The following is a 22,828-nucleotide window of genomic DNA, read 5'->3' on the forward strand; positions in this document are numbered from 1 at the left end:
CTTTACTACAGATAAAATCTTAATCATCATATCTGAACTATTATCATCAGTATGGATCTTCTCAAGTGCATATGACTTCATCTCAAGCGCTTGATGTATTCAATGATATCTCACCTCTATGTGCTTTGATCTGGAATTAAATGTCGAATTTTTGCTGAGATGGATAACACTCTAACTGTCACAAAATAATACAAACTTCTCTTGATTGATGCCTAACTGTTGTAGAAATTTCTTTATCCACAAGAGTTCCTTAGAAGCTTCAACAACAGCAATGTATTCTGCCTCTGTAGTAGACAAAGAAAAATATTTCTAAAGTCGAGATTGTCACGACACAGCTCTTCCTGCAAAATTCATCATATAACTAGAAGTAGACTTCTTTGAATCAAGATCTCCAGCCATATCTGCATCTGTGTAACCATCCAACACAGGTTGGCCACTCCCAAAGCATAAACAAACTCTGAAAGTACCATTAAGGTATCTGAGAATTCACTTCATTGCTTTGCCAGTGTTCCTTGCTAGGATTAGAGAGAAACCGACTAACAACTCCAATGGCATGAGCAATATCCGGCCTAGTGCAAACCATAGCATACATCAAACTGCCAACTGTAGATGTATACGGAATCTTCTTAATTTATGCTTTCTCTTTTTTACTTGTAGGACATTGTCGCGAACTCAAATTGAAATGACTAGCAAGTGGAGTACTAACAGTTTTGGAATTACTCATGCTAAACCTCTCTAAAACCTTCTCAATATACTTCTGTTGTGACAACCACAGTTTCTCATTCTTCCTGTCACGAGTGATACTCATGCCAAGGATTTTCTTTGCAGGACCCAAATCCTTCATAGCAAAGAATTTGTTCAAGTCTTTCTTAAGACTTTCAATCTTCTTAGTGTCATGACCAACAATCAATATGTCATCAATATAAAACAAGAGAATTATAAAATCGTCATCAGAGAATTTCTTAACATACACAATGATCAGAAGAAGTCTTACTATATCCATGACCTTTCATAAAGGAATTAAATTTCGTGTACCACTGCCTTGGCGCTTGCTTCAACCCATATAAGCTCTTCTTCAACTTGCATACAATGTGCTCCTTTCCTTTAACCTCGAAACTCTCTGACTGCTCCATATAAATTTCTTTATCTATGTCACTGTGAAAGAATACAGCCTTCATATCAAGCTGCTCAACCTCTAAATTCAAACTAGCCGCCAATCCAAGCACAACTCGAATAGAGGACATCTTCACAACTGGAGAGAAAATATCCTCAAAATCAATACCTTTCTTTTGCTCAAAGCCTTTCACAACCAATCGAGCTTTGTACCTTGGCCGTGAGACATTTTCATCTGCTTTCAATTTGAACTCCCATTTAGTCTTGAATGCTCTCTTACCCTTCGGTAGCATCACCAATTCAAACGTATAATTCTCATGCAAGAATTTCACTTCTTCTTGCATGGCCTTCAACCAATCTTCCTTATACTCAAAGACATAGCTTCTTGGCAGCTCTCTGGTTCTCCAGTCTCAATGTTCATCACATACTCATGAAGAGAGTATTTCTGAGAAGGATGACACTCTCTAGTAGATCTTCTCAATTCAGGCTCAACTGGTGGTTCAGGTGGGACTTTAACATTTGGTGGAACTTTTGCATCTGTCACCTCAGGTTGAGGTATAGGTTCATCATGCAAATAATCACTATCATTATCAACTTATACATCTCCCCCATTAACAGGAGGTCTAGTGAAAGGACCAAGTTCATCATCAGCAGAACGTCTAATAATTATTGTTGGCTTATCTGTCTTCTCAAGATCTTCAATAGTTTGGTCTTCAAAAAGAATCACATCTCGGATTCTAATTATTTTCTTGCTCACCGGATCCTATAATATGTAACAAATGTCTTCGTGACCATAACTCATGAAGATACACTGCTTTGACTTTCCATCAAGTTTGGACCTTTCATCTCTTGGAACGTGAACAAAAGTCCTACAACCGAACACTCGCAAGTGACTATAGGAGACATCTTTTCCTCTCCAAACTTTCTTTAGAACATCACCATTTAGTGAAACTGAAGGAGAAAGGTTTATCAAATCTACCGCAGCCCTCGTTGCTTCATCCCAAAAGGATTTAGGTAACTTTGCATCAGAGAGCATACATCTCACTCTGTCATTGATAGTGCGATTCATTTTCTCTACAACTCCATTATGTTGAGGAGTCTTAGGAATCGTCTTCTCAAGCTTGATCCCATATCCTTTACAATACTCTTCAAATGGACCCCTGTATCCACCACCATTATCTGCTCAAACACATTTCAGTTTCCTTCCTGTTTCTCTTTCAACACTTGCATGAAAGTGTTTGAAGATACCGAGCACCTGATCTTTAGATTTCAAAACAAAAGCCCATACTTTTTGAGAATAATCATCAATAAAAGTAACAAAATATGATGCATAACTTAGTGTCTTTGTATCTATAGTGCAAACATCAATGTGAACTAAATCTAGAATATTTGATCTCCTATGAGGTCCAGAACTATGAAATAATACTCTAGCATACTTTCCAACAAAACAATGAGTACAAGTATTTAAAGTTGTACCTTTCACTGGAAGTGAGTGCTTCTTGGCTAAGACGTTTAGTCCTATCTCGCTCAAGTGACCAAGACGTATATGCCACAAATCAGAAGAGGAATCATCAGCTACATTCTCCTCTTCTTTGCACAACTTTACTTGCAATCAGTAGAGAGTAGTGAGACTATTGTCTTCTTTAGCAACAATGAGAGCCCCTTTGATAATCTTACATTTTTCACTACCAAAGAAAGTGCAATACCCCTCTTGATCTAATGCCTTCACTGAAATAAGATTGAACCGCATATCTAGCACATGCCTAGCATTCTTCAACTGCAACTTGCATCCCATATTGATTTCAAGCCACATATCACCCATACCAATGATATCACACACTCTTTTATCTGTCAATTTGATCTTGCCAAAATTTTCAGTAGTATATAAAGTGAAAAATTCACGCCTTAGAGTGACATGACATGAGGCACCAGAGTCCATAATCCAAGTGAAATCATCACATACAAGATTCACATAATTTTCATCATATGTGATAAGAACATCTTCATAAACAATAACATCAGTTTTTTTATCACTATCTTTACTTTTGTCTTTGTTTCTTCCCCTTGATTGTTTTTTTTCAAGAACTTACAATATCTCTTGATATGCCCCGACTTGCCACAATGGTAACAAATGAACTCATTTTTTGGCTTGTACTTTTCTCTTAACTTGCTTCGACTCTCTGACTTGTCAGAACTATGAGGTTTTCTACTTTGACTTTTCCCCCGTGACTTTGAAACAAGTGCTTCTGACTGGGACGAGGCATTAGTCAAACCTCGCTCTCTTCTTCTGGCTTCTTCATTCAACATGCTCTCTTTAATCATTGATAACGTCAACTTTTCTTTTGGAGTTGAGTTAGTCAGTGTCACAACCAAAACTTCTCAACTATCAGGCAAAGAGCTCAACAACAACAAGCTTGAAACTCATCATTCAAAGTGATTTCATTATTTGTTAGTTGATTTACCGTCTCCTGAAAAATGTTCAAGTGCTCCGGTATTAATTTACCTTCAATATACTTCATATTGACAAGTGATGCGTGCGCATCATGTTGTGTTTTTCTATACTTTTTCATATAAAAAATAAATGCATAATGCTTAATTATGAAGATTTTTGGTGCTCAAATTGGATATTGCTTTAATCCTTTTGGTTTCATGATTCTTGTAGGGAATATTTAGAAAAAAGAAGCAAAAGAACAAGGAGGAACCAGGAATTAAAGACAAGTACAAAGAGAATTCGTGGATGCTGTCAACTCTGACCTCTTCACACTCAAACGAGCATAACTAGAGCTACAGAGATTCAATTGACATAATTTCAGTGGCATTGGAAAGCTAACTTTTAAAGCTTTCCAACGATGTATAATAATATGCACTTCTTTTCCAGCATGCTCGGCCTTAGTGGCGCCTAACTTGGGATTCTCCAAGTTAGGCGCCAAAGGAGAACTTACACGCCACAAGCTTGCTGCCATAGTGGTGCCTAACTTGAAATTTTCCAAGTTAGGCGCCAGCTCAATGATTCACAATGGTCGTCACATCTCAATTGAAGTTGCACGAAGATCCTATTTAATTTTGATTAAAACTTTATTTTATTTACAAATGGGAAAAGATATTATTTAGTTTTAGAAAATATATTTTACATTAATTAGGATTAGATATAAAAGGGAAAAGAATAAGCCCTTCGGCTACATCTCTTCTCTCTTACCTTACAGTTTTTCAGAATCCTTGTTTTCTCTCTGAACCATGAGCAACTAAACCTCCACTGTTAAGGTTAGGAGCTCTGTTTATTCTATGGATTAATACTATTACTTTTCTATTTTAATTCACGTATTGATTTCAATTTCAAGAATTATTTTCGTTCTTTATCTTATGAATTTGGGTGGAACAGAAGTATGACCCTTATTCTATTTGAGTTCTTGTAAAACTTGGAAAAGCTCTTTGCTTGAACAACAGCTTGAAAATAAATTCTCCTAAATCACTAATTATCTAAACTTAATGGGATACGTGACATATAATCCTCTTATATTTGGGTAATTAGGGTTTCTGTGGCACATAAACTAGATTTGAACTTAACCCTCTAATTGAAATCAAGTGACCAAGGAATTGGCAGTTGATGAAGGTTAGAAGAGACTAAAAAGGTCTACGAAATTAGGGTTTAGTCACATATAGTTTGCCATGAATTGAATCTTGCATGATTAAAATAGTTGGTAAGAAAAGTTAATCCGGAAAATAAATATCTGTAAAACCTTAACTGTTTTACTCATATATTTCACAACCCATTTACTGCTTACTTTCTGATTTCCTGAATTTACTAATGCTTTTGAACATTCAAATACTATTCTCTTCTTATCTAACTAAAAAAATCACTCAATCATTGTTGCTTAGTCCATCAATCCTCATGAGACCGACCCTCATTCACTTGAGGTACTACTTAGTACGACCTCGTGCACTTGCTGATTAGTTTGTGGGTTATAAATTCTACACCAACAAGCTTCCTAATTAAGAATGCTTTATTTTGCACATTCTTTCTCTCATATAACTCCTTTAAGTTCTTCTACATCTTCTCGACATTCGTTTCGGTGTCAACATGTGGATACACACTAAGATCAAGCTAGTCTAATCAAAAGAACTGTTTCAGTGTCAACATGTGGATACACTCTAAAATCAATTCATTGTCTAATCAAAGTAACTGCCTCCCGATTCAGCTGCTTTCATTCAGCTGCTTCCATTCAGCATCGGATTTGGTATCTTTGGATTTATCCCCCTCCACAGGATCATACATGTCCTTGCTATACAACATATCTTTTATGAGAGTCTTCCAAGGATCTTCTAAATCGAGTAAGTTTGGAAATTCAATTTGACCATATTTGGCCTATGAGTATTTTTCTTTATTTAATCAGCAAAGAGAACAACCAAGACTCTAAATACCACTTTGTTGGGCCACAACCAAGACTTTAGATACCACTTTGTTGGGTCAATGTCGGGAGCTTTCGACCATCAGGAAGATTTTGGGGAGAAATCAAGTGAGAGAAAATATAAGATGGCAAGACACCACATCTAACTCAAAAACCTTAAGGTAGTTAGTTCATGGATCTCTCATCTTATAAAATTCGCACTCTTCCTTACTTTCTTTGATGTAAGACACTTCCCAAACTTGTAACATTAACAATCTCCCACTCAAGTGTGAGCCTCCACATTAAACATCAACTCCCCCTCTTTCTAACTCCTCCACCACAAGTATTCATCCATCACACCGCCGCAACCACACCGTGGGACACGCCGTGTCGGATTACCTTTGCCGGAAAGACTTTCGATACTTCACCTTGAATACTCCTTAAACCAGACCGATTAACCATCGGCTCTAATACCATTTTGTTGGGAAGATTGAGGTTCAATAAGAACCTGTCTAACAGCAGAAGCACCAAAAATAATTTTTTCACAACCTGTGCGATTGAATAGGCAATACTAAAGATACTCCAAGCAGCAAATATAATGGCAGAAATTAAATAATCAAACACCAAAATTTTATTGTGGAAACCTCTCCCCCAAAAGAGGGACAAAAAACTCACAGGACCTAGTCCAGTAAAATCTTTCACTATCAAAATAATGGGTACACAGTCAATCTTTCTAGTAGCACTAGGGCATCTCAACAATTAACAAGATTCATCATCAAAACTGACGGAATCAATATAAACCCTCCACAAAGTGGGTATCTCAAATCAGACAAAAAAGAAGACAATACAACTAGCAAGTTATATCCTAATGTTTATCTCTACACCAAGAATAACATACTAAAATTTCATAAGAAATAAAACAAGTTTACTAAGTCAATAAAATCAAAATGATACAACTATTTTTCTCCAATTCTTCTTCTCTTCGTCGAAACCACGTTGCTTCGCTTCTTTTCATTCAAAATGAACGAAGCTTCTCTCTATCTCTCTCGTGGCTTTTGCCATTTATTTATTTATTTATTTATTTATTTTTGTTTTAAAATTGTATGAACCCCACTTGAAGTTAGAGACCCACCATCAGTATTGAACAAATTGGATTTTATTGATAGGTGTGCTTCCTAAAATCACGAAAAGGATTGAAAAAAATAAAGATTTAGTAAAAAGGAGCAATGATAGTTGGACTGTTCGAACTTCGTAACGTGGTGTTGACCAATAGAAGTGACAATATATATTCTATTTATGAGTATTTAATTCAACCCAATCTAATTTGTTGTCAGTAGAATTGAGTACGAAGCGAATTTGAGTGAGGATTGAGCCTTAATTTTATTTGATTAACTTGTACTCTATATATATATATGTAATATTATATAAAAATAGATTTCAGTAAAAAAATTTTAATTTAACTACTGAATCAATGTTATAATTTGATAATTTGGTACTTTTATTTATATAAAGCCCAATTGTATTTAGTGATATATAAATACTCAATTTTAACGTGCACATTCCTAATCTTTTCACTTGTATCACCCCTATCCCGCGACAAGTCACAATTTCTCCTCTCAATCTCTCTGCCGAAAATTCGTGCTCCTTACTCCAGCACTTCATGTCCATGCTCGTGTTTAACGCTGTGGTCGTCGCTGTGCTCCATTTGGTGCCGTGGTTGTGTGCTCTGTTGTCGCCATGGTCAAAACTGTTCGTAGAAGCTGCCCTCCCCCTGTAGTTGAAGAATTGGTGCTACTTTGATTTTATTAAAAAGATAAGCTAGGTTTACTCTCAAATGTTCATCAAATATTTGAAACAAGTTCAAATAGTCGTCAAAGTTTTTGTTCTTGCTAAATTATGTTGTGTTACTGATTATTATTATTGCGTGCTTGAGTTTTCTTTTGGATTTTTCCTTGATTATTTATTGATATATGAAATTACGTTGTATTATTATTATTATTATTATTATTATTATTATTATTATTATTATTATTATTATTAGGTTATTTTTACTTGTTAGTGATGATGTTGTTGTAGCAAAATGTAATGTTCATAGAGTTACAATAATTTTATTTGTATTTATGTTATTAATTTAAACAAAGAATTTTATGTAAAATTAATTGAATATTTGATAATTATATTATTTATGGAATAATTATGTTATTTGTGGGATGTTTGTGTTATTTATATTAATTTTTAATTTACATTTTCGTTAGGTTATATAATAATAATATTATATTACATTTTTTTGTTAAAATCGCAAATAAAATCAGGTATCCGCAACTTGAGAATAAATAGAATTAGAATTGTCATATTCTTAACTTGCCGATAATATTAGGAATGAGTTTAAATTCTATTATTTTAATAATGAAATACACCCGATTTTAAAAAATAAGACAAGACATTTTATTTTCACTTGTTTTTTTAGTATATACATCTATATATAATTTTATCCAATTTTTAATTAAGATTTTATATTATTTTTTAAAAATTTGCCTATAATGTAATCAAGTTTGATTTGATAAAAAGGTAAAGGCTTTGTAAAAATCAGTCATTAGTAGGTGTTGTGTGGTTCTTTGTTGTTGAGAAGACAACTAGTTATATTATTACCTAGCTAATAATTAACTAGTAATAATTATACAAACCAAAAGATTTATTAGATGTATTGAACAACTTGGTTCTATTGATAGGCGTGCTTCCTAAAAAAATCACGAAGGGGATTGAAAAAAAAAAGATTTAGTAAAAAAGAGCAATGATAATTGGACTGTTCAGCCTTCGAAAGGTGGTGTTGACTAAATAGTAGAGGAGGCTGAGGAGCAAACTTTTTTTTTACCATAAATTCAGAGAATTATTAATTTTTACACAGAACCACTATTGATAAATAACGTGATACCTGAGTAATTATTATTATCGAAAAGTTACTCATATATGACAGAAGAGTAAAAATGACTAATAAAATTTAATATTAATCTATACATATGATTCATTAAAATATTAAAAAATTTATATTAGTCTACAATATAAAAATTTATATGTATTTTTGTTTATTTTTTATTTTTTTACTCATAAATTAAGAGAATTATTAATTTCAAATTCATCAACAAAGATTAACTGTAAAGTATTTATTACAGATTATTTAATAAAAATAATATAATAATTATATCAGTATTTATGGAAAATCCAAATCCTTCTTACCATGGCTTATCATATTAATGTAACGTGGCTACCGCCCCGTAAACAGGGGGAAAAAAAGAGAAAGGGGGGGGGGGTCTGGAATTTTTTAATTTCGGAATCAAGGATCGCTTGTCATTTCAATCAATTTTAAGGAGATTGAGTGTTTTTTTAATCTTGCCATAAGTTTTGTACGATAGCATGGTCACAATAGCTATACCTATTTAAGTAAGAAATTTTATTTTTAAGAGTAAACTAATATCTTTATTCCCAATATTTAATTTAAATTAATCAACTTTTAAATTGATTTTTAATATTTTAAATAAATTTAATATTATGTTATTCTACAGTTAAACTTGATGCAAACAATTAGCATATTTAATAATCAATAAAATGTTCGATCTTAGTACATAAATAAATTTAATCTACTAACAATTATTAAAGTATAAATTTTTTCGTTAACTATTCAAATCAAATTTAACCATGAAATAATATTAAATGTGTTTAAATTTTTTGAGATTAAAATAGAACATTTAAAATATTAGACATTAAATTAAAATTTAATCCAAATACCAAAATAGTACTTTATCGTAGTTTTAATTAGCAACTAATGGATTTTTTTCTTTAAATTTCTTTTCTTCTTTTTAATCTTTATTTATTTATTTATCCCTAAGACCCTAACACACACCGTTTATCTTTCGCTAGGTACACATTGAGAAGATCCAAAAGTCCAATAATACTTACTACTAATAATCAATATCTTCTTTCTGTTAGCTTTGATCTTCTCCTCTACAAAATCCAACGGTGTTGCATGCAATTCAAACACCTTTATCCATTATTATGCCTTCAAAATCCACAAGTAGTTCATCATCAGAGCGAAGATGGATCTACGATGTGTTCTTGAGTTTCAGAGGAACCGACACTCGCACTATCTTCATTTCTCATCTCTACAACTCCCTCACAAACGCAGGAATCTACGTTTTCAAGGACAACGAGGAGCTTCGCAAAGGAGGCCAGGTTTCATCGTTACTCATGCAAGCAATCCAAGTTTCTAGAATCTCCATCATTGTTTTCTCGAAGAACTACGCGAACTCAAAGAGTTGTCTGAAAGAGCTGCAGAGAATCATGGATTGTCGAAGAAGCATAGGCCAAGTTGTTGTTCCTGTTTTCTACAACGTAGAACCCTCTCATGTGCGTCATCAGAGAGGTGCCTTTGGAAGAAGCTTTCAGGATCTGAAGAAAACAATTTCAAAGAACAAAGCTCAACTTTGGGGTACTGCGCTTCGCGATGCTGCTAGTTTGACCGGATTTCATCTCAATAATTCCAGGTATATTTATTTATTTTTTGAATAGAGTTCTATGGAAAGGAGATTGAAGAAGAACAAGTTATATATTGTATTATGATTGAATGAACATATACAAGTAAACGAGTCTCTAATAAAATAACCGAATAACTGTTATTAACTACTGAAAGGTAAAGTAACTTGATCTCTAAGCAAAAGATTCTGTTTTAACTTTTAATGCAACAGATTCTGTTATCATCTGCCTCTTATTATTTTTTGTCTGATTTTTCAGGCATTATATATGTAAGTTAATCTTCATGTTCCCCTTTTATAATTTTATATATGTAAGAACCTAGGATGGGAATAAGACAGAAATAGGGGGCATTTTATTTAACAGAGACCGAGAAAGGGGATGGGATTCCCACCCCATGGAATCCCTAGCTAGCCACAGCAACGATAGCATGCATGCCTAGATAGAAGAATACCATGTCACATCTTTAGAAGATTTTGCACAGAATGAGTTAGTTGAGCTCTCATAACACTGAATTGTTACGACCAATAAACTAACTACCAATTATTCCTTAATTACAGGAATGAAAGTGAAGATATCAATAAAATCATTGAAACCATCACTGAGTCGCTGGACAATACAGTCTTGTTTGTTGCACAACATCCAGTTGGAGTACAACCTCGTGCTCAACATGTGATTAAACTGTTAAACTACCAAAAATCAAAAGATGTTATGCTGTTGGGGATCTTGGGAATCGGAGGGATTGGGAAAACAACCATTGCCAAAGCCATTTACAATCAGATTCACCGCCATTTTGAGTCTTATTGCTTTCTTTCAAACATCAGAGAATTGTGGGAGCAGAGTACTACCAGTCAAGTGTATTTACAAGAAAGGCTTCTTTCCGATATTTACAAAACAACAAAGATCAAAATACATAACATTGAATCAGGCATATTCATTTTGCAACAAAGGCTTCGTTATAAACGAGCACTCCTCATACTCGACGATGTTGATAAGATAGAGCAACTAAAAGCCTTGTGTGGAAGCCGCGAATGGTTCGGTCCTGGAAGTAGAATAATCATCACAACAAGAGATGAACATTTACTCAAACTGCTTCAGGTTGATCACATATCTAGAATGCCGGAAATGGATCAAGATGAATCTATTCAACATTTCAGCTGGCATGCTTTCAAACAACCATGTCCTGGAGAAGATTTTGATCAACTTTCTAGAAATGTGGTTGCATATTGTGGAGGACTACCTTTAGCTCTTGAGGTTATTGGGTCATTTTTGTTTGATAAGAAAGTAAGAGAATGGGGAAGTGTGGTGGATAAGCTGAAAAGAATTCCCAATGATCAAGTACAGAGAAAGTTGAGAATAAGCTTTGATAGTTTGAATGATGATACAGAGAAAGAAATATTTCTTGACATTGCGTTTTTCTTTATTGGGATGGACCGAAATGATGTAATACATATTTTAGATGAATATGATGCTGCGATTGGAATCAGTGTTCTTGTAGATCGAAGCCTTGTCACCATTGACAATAATAACAAGCTTGGAATGCATGATTTGCTACGAGATATGGGGAGAGAAATTGTTCGCGAGAAATCACCAAAGGAGCCAGAGGAACGTAGCAGATTATGGTTGCAAAACGATGTGTACCATGTATTGTCAAATCATATGGTACGATATTCATTCGTCTCTACCTAATAGTTTTACAACATAGTATCAGAATTTTTATTACAATAAAATTTAGACATTGATTCTTTGTGTTTTCTTTTTTTTGTTTTATTTATAGGGGACAAAAGCTATCGAGGGATTGACTTTAAAGTTGACCAATTCGGTTAGTTTGGAGGCAAAAATGTTTAAGATGATGAAGAGACTTAGATTACTTCAACTTGCTGGTGTGCAACTAGATGGAAATTTTGAAGATCTTCCGAAACATCTAAGATGGCTTCAATGGCATGAATGCAATTTGAAGTACATACCTTCCAACTCTGATCAAGCAAGTTTAGTTGCCATTGAATTAGAATTCAGCAATCTCAAATTTGTGTGGAAAGAGGCCAAGGTATAACTGTTGAGTATTGTTCTTAACAAATTAAACTATTTAATACATGCAAAAATTAAATTAATTATCGGGCTTCTCAAAGAAATAACAAAAGAAGAGCCAGCAGAATTTGTGATGTCTAGTCATCAATTAGGCATTATTAATATTTTTAATGGTGTGAGATGACATTTAATGGTATAGAATTAATTATTTTCCTTTTGATGATCAAGTGTTGGTCAAATTTCAACAAAAGTGTTGGTCAAATTTCAACAAAAGTGCTGGCATCCTAGACGTTCTCATAATTAACCAATAGAATTTTCATGCATTTAAAAAATTTAAAAGTTATATATCCAAAATTTAAAACTTTTTCATTTCAAATTTATGTTAATTGGCTATTGACTAATTTTTATTGTTTTTCCATATCATTGGGCATATTTTTTACGGACAATAACATAGTATTTTGGTCATGCTGTATATATATAAAAAAAATTTGCCACTAATCAGCCACTCATATATAATATATACTAAACTACGAATATATATTAAAAATATGTTGAATAACATATATAAATAACAAAAATACTTATTTACTGATTTGATAGCTTTTTTTTTGTGAAAATAGCATTTTTGAACTTTTAAGGTTATATAGTGTCCTTACAAATTAACTTCTCTAATTTTTTTTCCAGTTCATGGAGAAGTTGAAAGTTCTAAATCTTAATCACTCTCATAACTTGACGCAAACACCTGACTTTTCATACTTGCCAAATCTTGAAAAGCTGCTACTCAAAGATTGTTCAAGGTTGTCTACAATTTCAGACACCATAGGACATCTGAAAAAGATTCTTGTAATAAATTTGGAAGACTGCACAAGCCTTGGCAACCTGCCAAGAAGCTTTTATAAGTTGAAATCTCTGACCACTCTCATCATTTCCGGATGCTCAATGATTGACAAATTGGAAGAGGACTTGGAACAAATGGAGTCATTAATAACTTTAATTGCAGATAAGACTGCAATAACACAAGTGCCATTTTCAATAGTAAGATCAAAAAGCATTGGATATGTTTCTCTGTGTGGTTATGAAGGATTCTCACGTGATGTGTTTCCTTCTCTCATTTGGTCATGGATGTCACCAACAAGTAAATATAACCTCTCATCCATGGTTCAAGCATCTTCTTCAGCACTTATTCCATTAGATTTACCAAAGCTTAGAAGTCTCTGGGTGAAGTGTGACTCTGATCTTCAATTAAATGGAGGTGTAGCAAGAATTTTGGCTACCTTGTTTGCTACATACAACAAGGAACTAGAAGCAACACCAACTACGTCACTAGTCATGGAGAATATCAAAGGTTCAGAAATATTTGATTTGAGCAATCAATCTCACAATTCTGAATCACTCAAGTGTCTTATAATTGAAGTTGGAATGAAGAGTCATGCCACCAACGCCCTTAAGGACAAAATTTTACAGGTTTTTCTCTCAAATTATTTCTACTGAAATTAATTTAATCAATTTGGTAGTTTTAAAAATGCTCAATTAATTAGGCTAGTGGCAAAGATATTAATGTGATTTATGGTTATAATATTCAGGTACTAGTACTAGGGGAACATTTGGTTTGAGTTTTTTATTTTGAATATTTTAAAAAGAAAAAAGAGAAAATAAAAAATATTTTTTAATATTTTCTTTTTTTATATAAAATCTTGAAATAAAAAACACCAAAAATAAAAACACAAACCAAACTTATTTTAAATTGTGCATTTTTTTTAAAGAGAAATTTTTGGAAATTAGTAATTTTTAGAATTTTTTATCATTATTTAACCAGCACAAACACTAAATTATCTTTAACAAATAAATTTTACTATTTTATTTATGTAAATTCTGAAAAAAATATAAGTACAAACTGTATTAATTTATTTGTGTAAAATTTGATAAATATAAGTATAAATTATATGTTTTTTATATATAAAATTCTTGTAAATAACTAAAAATATAGATACAACTTATTGGTGGCTAAGTGCTAACCAAAAATAAATTTTATACTATTAACCAATTGAATAATAATTTCTTGAAATATTTATAATTCGAAAATGCATTAAAATTTTCCACAAGCTAGTAACTAACTCTCTATTATTACTAAAGTATGTATTATAGGAAGGGGAACTTTTCCTTATAGGAATAGCATAACAGCAAGGTGGCGAATTTTCACCCTATCCAATTCCACCCTGTTGTACTCATATTTGTCAAAAAACTCACTTCGATACTAATCCGGAGTAGTAAAATTTTGTATCCTAACCACTCACCTATCTCGTCTCTGTAATCTCTATAATCCAACATAAAAATGTGGGTAAATCATATCTATAAATTAAATGTAAGTAGATATTATATAATTTTATCAAAAGAAAAAATATTACAAGGTTCTATTAGAAAGATATTTTTACGTAATTTGAATGAGGCTAATTCGGATTACAAAATTCACGATAATTTGAATCACATAAATTTAAATTAGTCAACATCAACGTAATTCAAATTGAGCCCGTTCGAATTATACATTTGTTGTATCTATGAAGTAATTCGAATCTCATTGATTCGAACTATAAAGAAACATGACCCACACTAATCCGAATCAATCTAATTCGAATTAGCACACTATTTTAACACACATGGTCATTCGAAAGATCTGTTATAAATTTTTATAGTATCTCTACCATTTTTTAAGCTATTTTTTTAAATTATATTGCATGGAATAAAATTTTTTTGTGGATAAAATATTTTTTTAATTATTATGCATGGAATAATTTTTTTTAAGAGTACTATCAAAATTTGTAATGTCCAATAACTTAAGTAAGTAGATGATAAAATTATATATTTTTTAATTTTTAAATTATTATGGACTATGTAGAGTATTTTATTTAAAATTTGAGTATATGCATGTATTTACCTAAGTTACTAGGACATTACAAATTTTTATAGTACTCCTAACATCTTTTAAACTATTTTTTTAAATTGTTTTGTATGGGATAAAATATTTTTTGTGATATAATTTAAATAAATTTATTAAAAAAATTAATAATTTAAAAATGAAAAATATATATATTATTCCATGCATTAAAAAAAAGCTAACAAAATATTTAATTATAAGACTTCTTTAAAATATTTATGAGCTGAAGAGTATTATATGAAATTCAAATTGATAGCTCATAAATATTCTTGAAGAAGTCACCTACTTAAATATTTTGTTAGCTTTAATGCAAAGAATAAAATATATATATTTTTAAATTTTTAAATTATTTTTTTTATAAATTTATTTAAATTATATCACAAAAAAATATTTTATTTCATGCAAAACAATTTTAAAAAATGGTTTAAAAGATGTTAGAAATACTATAAAAATTTGTAATGTGGTAAATACATGCATGTATTCAAATTTTAAATAAAATATTTATATAGTCTATAATAATTTAAAAATTTTAAAAATATATATTTTTATCATCTACTATTCTACTTACTTAATTCATGGGACATTACAAATTTTTATAGTACTGTTAAAAAAAATTTATTTCATGTATTGTAATTTAAAAAGAAATATTTTATCCACACAAAAATATTTTATTTCATGTAAAATAATTTTAAAAAATGGTAGTGGCACTATAAAAATTTATAACAGATCCATTTGAATTACTATGTGTGTTAAAATAGTGTGCTAATTCGAATTAGATTAATTCAAACTAGTGTGGATCACGTTTTTTTATAGTTCGAATAAATGGGATTCAAATTACTCCATAGATACAATAAATACATAATTCGAACTGGTTTAATTTGAATTATGTTGATGTTCGAATTTATGTGATTCAAATTACCGTGGGTTTTTGTAATTCAAATTCGCCTCATTAGAACTAGATGAAAATGTCTTTTTGATAGAGCCTTGTTACAATTTTTTCTTTTGGTAGAATTATGTAATATCTGCTTGCATTTAGTTTATATATGTGATTTATCCTAAAAATGTAAAAATTCAAAATTTATAAATCAGTCATAAAAATAAAATGTAAAATTCAAATAATCCATTAAAAAAAACGTCTTCTTGAATATTGTGTTACTTTGTTCAGTACCTAGAGATTTTTTTTAATGTATTTGAATCTTTATTTTATTATTATTATTATTATTATTATTATTATTATTATTATAGAGTAAGCAGGGGTGAATTTACTTTGAACCTAAATCCGCCCCATTCCATAATAGAACCTGTAAAAAAAAAAAACGTCACAAAGCAGGGCTAACAATTACCCGTCCTCAGATAGAGGTGGAGCAGGTACTCAGCGAATTCGGATAGGAATATAATGCCTTCCCTAACATATGATGGATTTATTCATGTCTCATTATTCAATATCTTTTATTAACGGTCAACGACTTTTTAGTTTGTGATCAAATAAAATTAATCATTTATTGTACACAGGGCTTGATGACTACAACCAATGAGTTCAGTGACAAGTATTGGTTAACATTCGGTTCCAAAGGTTCTTCTGTGGTATTCGAAGTCCCTCAAATGAATGGGTGCAACTTGAAGGCAGTGACATTGCGTATTCTTTATTCTTCTTCCTCAGAAACCATCTTATCAGAATGCCTTAAAAACGTGTTAATCATAAATTACACAAAGTCCACCATTCAAGTCTATAAACAAGACACACTAGCCTCTCTTGAAGATGAGGAGGGAAAAACCATAACTTCACATATAGAACCCGGTAACAAAGTGGAGATTCTTCTTGTTGGTTACAAATTCATTGTGAAGAGAACAACAGTTTATCTGATATATGATGAACCGGTTGACCACTATGCGGAGCACTATCAAGCGGATGTTATTGTTTCAAGTGATAATTACATTATTTCTAGTGATAATAATGATATGGAAATTGATGAATGTTCTAGTGTTTCTGGTGGTAGTCATGATAGGTCAAAGAAGAAATATTCATGTTTCTATTGGTGTTGGAGATAATATGTTTGTTAGTACATCAACATATCTATCTTAGTGAGATGACCTAACAAACCTTGCTTAAGATTCTTAATTTTTTAATTTATTCTCACAATTTCTTGTGAGTCTCTATTTTGATTCTAATGCTCGACTTTCATTCCATGTATTTCAATACATAGTATTCTAGGATTCATCAATACAAACACGAATATGTTTGGGCTCACTAAAATTGTGTTGATTATAATGGATATCAGCAACTTAAAAAAAAAAAGGGGTTGAATCTAGATTTTTTTAATTTTATTTGTTTTTTCTTTAAATTAGATGGATTTTATAGTATCTCTTGAGTCACCTCAAATTGAAAAATAGGAAATACTTTTAATTTGTCTTTAGTCAATGAAGGAATTAAAACAGAATTGTGAGAAGGGATAAATGCTATGAAGTATTTCTAATTATGAAAAGCAAGAGAAAATTTTATTTTGTCTCTTACCAAAATTAGAACAAAGAGAGAGAGAGAAGTAATACATCGATATATCGTGATTCAACTACCTTGTGCAATGTAGCTTATATCCAGTTTTCATCACAACTATGATGAAATTTTATTATCTTTAACTAAGATTACATATACTAATTTTTCTAGTATTCAACCCAATCTTATCTGGGACAAACCCAGCTTCTACCTAACCTAGATTTGACTAGGACCTAACCCTAAATTTACAACCACTAAGTGCTCACCTAACTTAGTACGAGAATTTTCTCAAAATCATAATAACAAAACAGAAATATATACAAAGAATTTTTGAAATAAATATTTGGCTTTTCTCCAAGTCTAACTCTCTCTGTTTTTTTTTCACTCAATGATTTTTTATTACATTCCTCATTGTAATGTCTTTTTCCATTAAGACAAAAAAAAGATTAAATTGAGAAAACATAATATTCAATTGAGAACCATGAAGAAGAAAAAGGTATCGTTTTGTAAGTTATGAGAACTTAAACTTTGTGCTCCCACTCTTTACTCCAATCATTGGCCATTTATTCCTTTAATAGAGGAGTAAAACTTCCAAATTTTGAAACTTATCTTCAGCAACTTGTTTGAGTTCTTCTTCCCCAATATCAACAACAGCAGTGACGTAGAAGAGAGATAGGGTAGTAGCAGTGATTTAACAGCACATACATCCATACCTTTTATCTTCTCTTTCATCCTTTTTCATATTGCTTCTTGAATTTGAGCTGTGTATCAAAATTTTGACTCCAAGTTTATTTCTTATCCGTTGATTGTTGTAAAGCTCCATAACCTCTATTTGAATCAGATTTTTCATTCAATGTATGCAAAAGGAAGATTTCTTCAACTTTCTTCGACAAAGCATAAATGAGAAAATATTTTTCTACTGTAGTCTTAAAATGTGATCTTTCCTTGAAATCCTAACTTCTTTGACTTTTTTCTTCTTTGTTTAAAAACGGTAATCCACTTTTTTGTTTTTGATTTGAGCCCTAATCATATTTTTTCTTTTTTGTTTTCTTTTTTTATCTTCGCGTGGGTGAGAGAAAAGAGAAAAGAAAAAGAAGAGATAATTTAGTTCATTGACTTATGTTTAGTTCTGATGCAAATGGAGTTACCAATCTTAATTAAAAACCAAGTTGAGTGAATAATGGACTTGGATTACCGGTTGGCCCTGTGCTTCTGTTTGGTCCAAATTTATTTTTACACACTAGCTATTCAAATTTTTTATTACTTTGGACTTCATTAGTTTGTTGTTGGGCCAGTCAAGATTCTTTCTTTCCTTTCTCCTTCGAGATCAGCCGTTATTTCTTTGAATGAGTGAAGTGGACTTTGAATCCAATTGGATCTAATGCTTTCTATTAAGCAAACTAAATTATACTTAATTAGGTTATTAACCCACTAATAATATTTAGTCATTATTAATTAATTTTTTATTAATTTTTTAAATTCAATAATCTCTCTTTTGATGAGAAACATTAAAAATGAATTAAAAAAAACTAAAAAGAGTTTTAAAAATTTTTTTGATGATTATATTTGATGTTAAACTCCTCCTTTCTTTTATTTACTTGCCTTTCTCTAAATGTCTGCATTATTCAATCTGTGATTAAAAAAAAATTATACAAAAACAATGTCAAACATCCATAAATTATTTCAAACAGTTTTATACTTAAGAGAACCAATCTTATCACTAGCCAATATTTGCAAGTTTGCTGTTAAAAAAAATTATTAATCAATCTTATTCAATCAAAAATAAATACTAATAACATTAATCAATCTTATTCAATCAAAAATAAATACTAATAAGAACTATGTTCAAGTTTCACAATCAGAGTTACAAAATATTAAATATCTTCGAAACAATCATCCTCAAATAATCAGTATCAACAACAATCAAAATAACCTAAGAACAATTTAAAACAATTCATTTTCATTCATTTTTCTTTCACTTACTCCCCCTTTTGTTATTAAAGAAGATAAGTAAACTTGCACAAAAAATATTAAGTGTTCAATATTCAATCCATCAATGCAAAACAGTTTAGAGTGGTATCAAAAAACCAATATTATAGCCATCCAATAAGAGTATTCAAAAATCAGAATTAAAAAAAAATAGTATTTCAGAAATCAACAATTTCAACATGTAATTAGACATCAAATTTCTCATTCTCGGTTCTCAAAATGTCTTCTTCTTCAAACTCAGACATTATTTAATCATCTTTCAACGATTCAAGATATTTTAAAAGTACCTCAACCCTACTTTGAGACTTTCTTAAGAAATTTACATTTTGAATTGTAAGTCTTTTAGTTTGTTAGCTAGAATTGATTATTTGCTTTGTAAGATTAACAAACTCTTATAGCATATCCTTGATAATGTCATTAATCAAATATTTATTAAAATTTGATGTGCCTGCAGCAGAAAGAGAAAGAATACTCTCATCTTCTTCTTCCTCCATAATCGTATCTCTAGCAGCCTTAGTTCCTTTTTTGTCTGTTTGACTGCACCACCGCTCTTAATGGATAAAATTCTATTCTTTTAGTGTTCATTGGTCAGATCAACAGCAAAGTTCTTAAATATATAAATTAAAAACATGTCATATAATAGAGAAATATTTTTATTACTTTTGATATAATCATGTATAAGACCTCAAATTTTTAAAAATTAAATAATTAATTATTTATGAGTCATTATATTTAATATTTTATTTTTAAAAAATTATTTTATTAAAAATAATTAAATAAAATTTAAAAATTATTAAAATTTAATTTAATTATAATTTATTCTATTAGTTTAGATTATTTATTAAAATTTATTTTAATAAACAAAAAATTAAATTAATTTTTATAATTGTTAATATTATTATCATTATTTAATTATATTATCATTGTTATCATTATTATTACTATATTATCATTATTATATTATTATTTATTTTTCGAAAACAAAAAGAAAGAAAAGCCACAACGTGGCTTATATACGCATTACATATATATATGAAATTGAAACATATATATATATATATATATATATATATATATATATAAAACGTGGTTTTTAATGTATATATGTATAATATATAACCTTGATACCTCATGAAGCCTTAATCACCACATATCTTCTTTTAATATTATCAACCCCATTTAATCCTCATGCATAACCGAATTACTTTGAAAAACAAAAGGGAGGGACTGAATGCTTGCATGAGGAAAATCGTGACCCACACAAAAAATTCCACCTTCGATTTTTTGTGATTCGTAAGTTCAATAAAAAATCTAATTCAGTAAAAATATTTGTATCGTCTTTTTTTACAAATTAATATTAATTTTATTTAGTAAAAACTGACAGTGACGTAGCTTCTCTTTTTTTTAAATTTGGCCAATTAGAGTTCTAAGAGATATAGATAATTTCTGACGTTTTTTCTTCAGCAACTCGATTAAAAAGCTTCTTTAAAAGTTTTGTTGTTGTGATTTATGCACAGAGGTAGAGTTTGATAACTTTATAATAATTAAATGTGAATTTAATAAATGAATATTGAATTATTATTGTTGTTTGTGATTTGTTAGTTTGACTATGAGAAACAGTTCAACTGTAGTTATTTTAACCGTTTTGGAACTATTGTAAAGTGGTATTTTAAAAAAATTGATGAAATTTAGTGGTTGAAAGATTAAATTAAAAGTTGAGAAAAATCAGTAATCGAAAGACTCGAAAACAAATTAAAATACAAGTAATATTTTAAAAAGGAAGGGCTAAGAATTTCGTAGATTTTGGGTATAAGAGGAAGATTAATATTTAAACTTTATTTTTTAAAGGGTAACATTGTATTTGTACATAAAAATTGAGGTACAATTTGTAATTATATAAGTTTCTGGGTATTTTGGATAATAAATAAAGTACGGGAGTAAAAATGGGTATTTTATAAAAATTCAGGGTTATTTTTATAAATATGAAAATAAGTTAGGGTGTTACATTATGGTATCAGAACAGTTCGTTCTTGTTAGAGCCTTGGAAATGGACTAATTATGTTTCACTGGATACTTTGAGTGTCCGTCATTAGGGGTGGAAACAGGTCAGGCTTTACTCTTAACAGGCCAGGCCTGTAATAGAGTATATTGGCATAAGCCTAACCTGTAGTCTAGTATAGACTTTTTAATGAGTATTGAACCTGGCCTGTTGTTAAATCTGACTTGACCTAAAGCCTGTCAATAGGTCTTGTTTTTAATAATAATTAAATTTAACATATAATTTAATTTTTAAAATTATAGAATAATAAATTTATGGACAATATTGATATAAATAAAGATAAAATATCGATAAATAATTATTACTGATTAAAAAAATAATATACATGAATATATTTTCACTTGGCTACTTCCAAAATATATAATATATTAAAATAAAAGACTTCATCAATATCAGGAATTGTAACAAACCAACTACACATAACATCAAATAAAAGCTAATAACTACTTAAATAAAAATAAAGTCAAAAGAATGTTGGACAATTAATTGATTAACCCTCCAAATTTGAAAGTGATTTAATCTTCGTGTTCCAACGTCTTAAAAAAAAAGCAAATATACACATATCACTAAATTTTTAAATAATATAAATATAATAAATACTTTTTTTTATTAGTACAAAAGAGAATGTTCAAAATAAAATTGTGGTCATAATCTTAATATAAATTATATGATACCTCATTTATATATCATGAAATTTTTTTATTATTCTAACTATTCACATCATACCAATATCAATGTTCTCACATTTAAAAAGAGAAATAATTTTTATAACATGGATACTTAGTCAAAAAGAGAAATATTAGAAAGTTGATTTTTATCTTTGGTTTTCTTCAAATCATACTTGTTCCGAAGTTAATCTCCTCCACAAATGAGAGCTTCAATTGACTCTTGATTTAGTCGAGAACGATATTCATCAATAATTTTTCCTCCAGCACTAAATGAAGACTCTTGAACTTCAGGCTATTGTTTTTTCCCCATTTCAAAGCACTACAAGATTTAGAATTGCCTTCCAGAATGTAATTTAAGCACTCTCATCAAGATAAACTTCTAATTATGATTTTTTTGGATGAATGGCTTCTTTTTTTCGAATCATATTCAACATTTCATCGATTCCACTGATTTTAGAACTAACCACATTAGAAGAAGCAACTAGACCATTAGTGTTAACTCCACTTATTATTGTTTCACCATGACACATTCTAGCATATTCATTATATATTTCTTACAATGTACTCTTCACTTTTCAACATTTTTAGCAGCCACATGCTCAGGTTTGTAAATTAGTGAAAAACAGAATTTAATAACAT

The 22,828-nt window shown here is 30.3% G+C and overlaps 1 protein-coding gene across 1 annotated transcript; it reads left to right on the forward strand.

The window, feature by feature from the left end:
• Positions 1-9,390: 9,390 nt before the first annotated feature.
• Positions 9,391-17,151, forward strand: LOC112749544 (disease resistance protein RPV1). The gene is made up of 5 exons (XM_025797828.3): positions 9,391-10,036; positions 10,583-11,684; positions 11,800-12,069; positions 12,735-13,514; positions 16,495-17,151. The coding sequence occupies exons 1-5, from the start codon at positions 9,549-9,551 to the stop codon at positions 17,029-17,031; spliced, it is 3,177 nt and encodes a 1,058-aa protein (XP_025653613.1). The 5' UTR covers positions 9,391-9,548; the 3' UTR covers positions 17,032-17,151.
• The last annotated feature ends 5,677 nt before the right edge of the window (positions 17,152-22,828 follow it).

This window comes from Arachis hypogaea, chromosome 2 (assembly GCF_003086295.3).
Source record: "Arachis hypogaea cultivar Tifrunner chromosome 2, arahy.Tifrunner.gnm2.J5K5, whole genome shotgun sequence".
NCBI lineage: Eukaryota > Viridiplantae > Streptophyta > Magnoliopsida > Fabales > Fabaceae > Arachis > Arachis hypogaea.

Excerpts from the sequence above, each read along its gene's own strand:
- LOC112749544 (XM_025797828.3), top strand. The coding sequence starts at position 9,549 with ATGCCTTCAAAATCCACAAGTAGTTCATCATCAGAGCGAAGATGGATC. Across the intron at positions 12,070-12,734 it reads TTGTGTGGAAAGAGGCCAAG|TTCATGGAGAAGTTGAAAGT; the intron begins GTATAACTGTTG and ends TTTTTTTTCCAG. Across the intron at positions 13,515-16,494 it reads TTAAGGACAAAATTTTACAG|GGCTTGATGACTACAACCAA; the intron begins GTTTTTCTCTCA and ends TATTGTACACAG.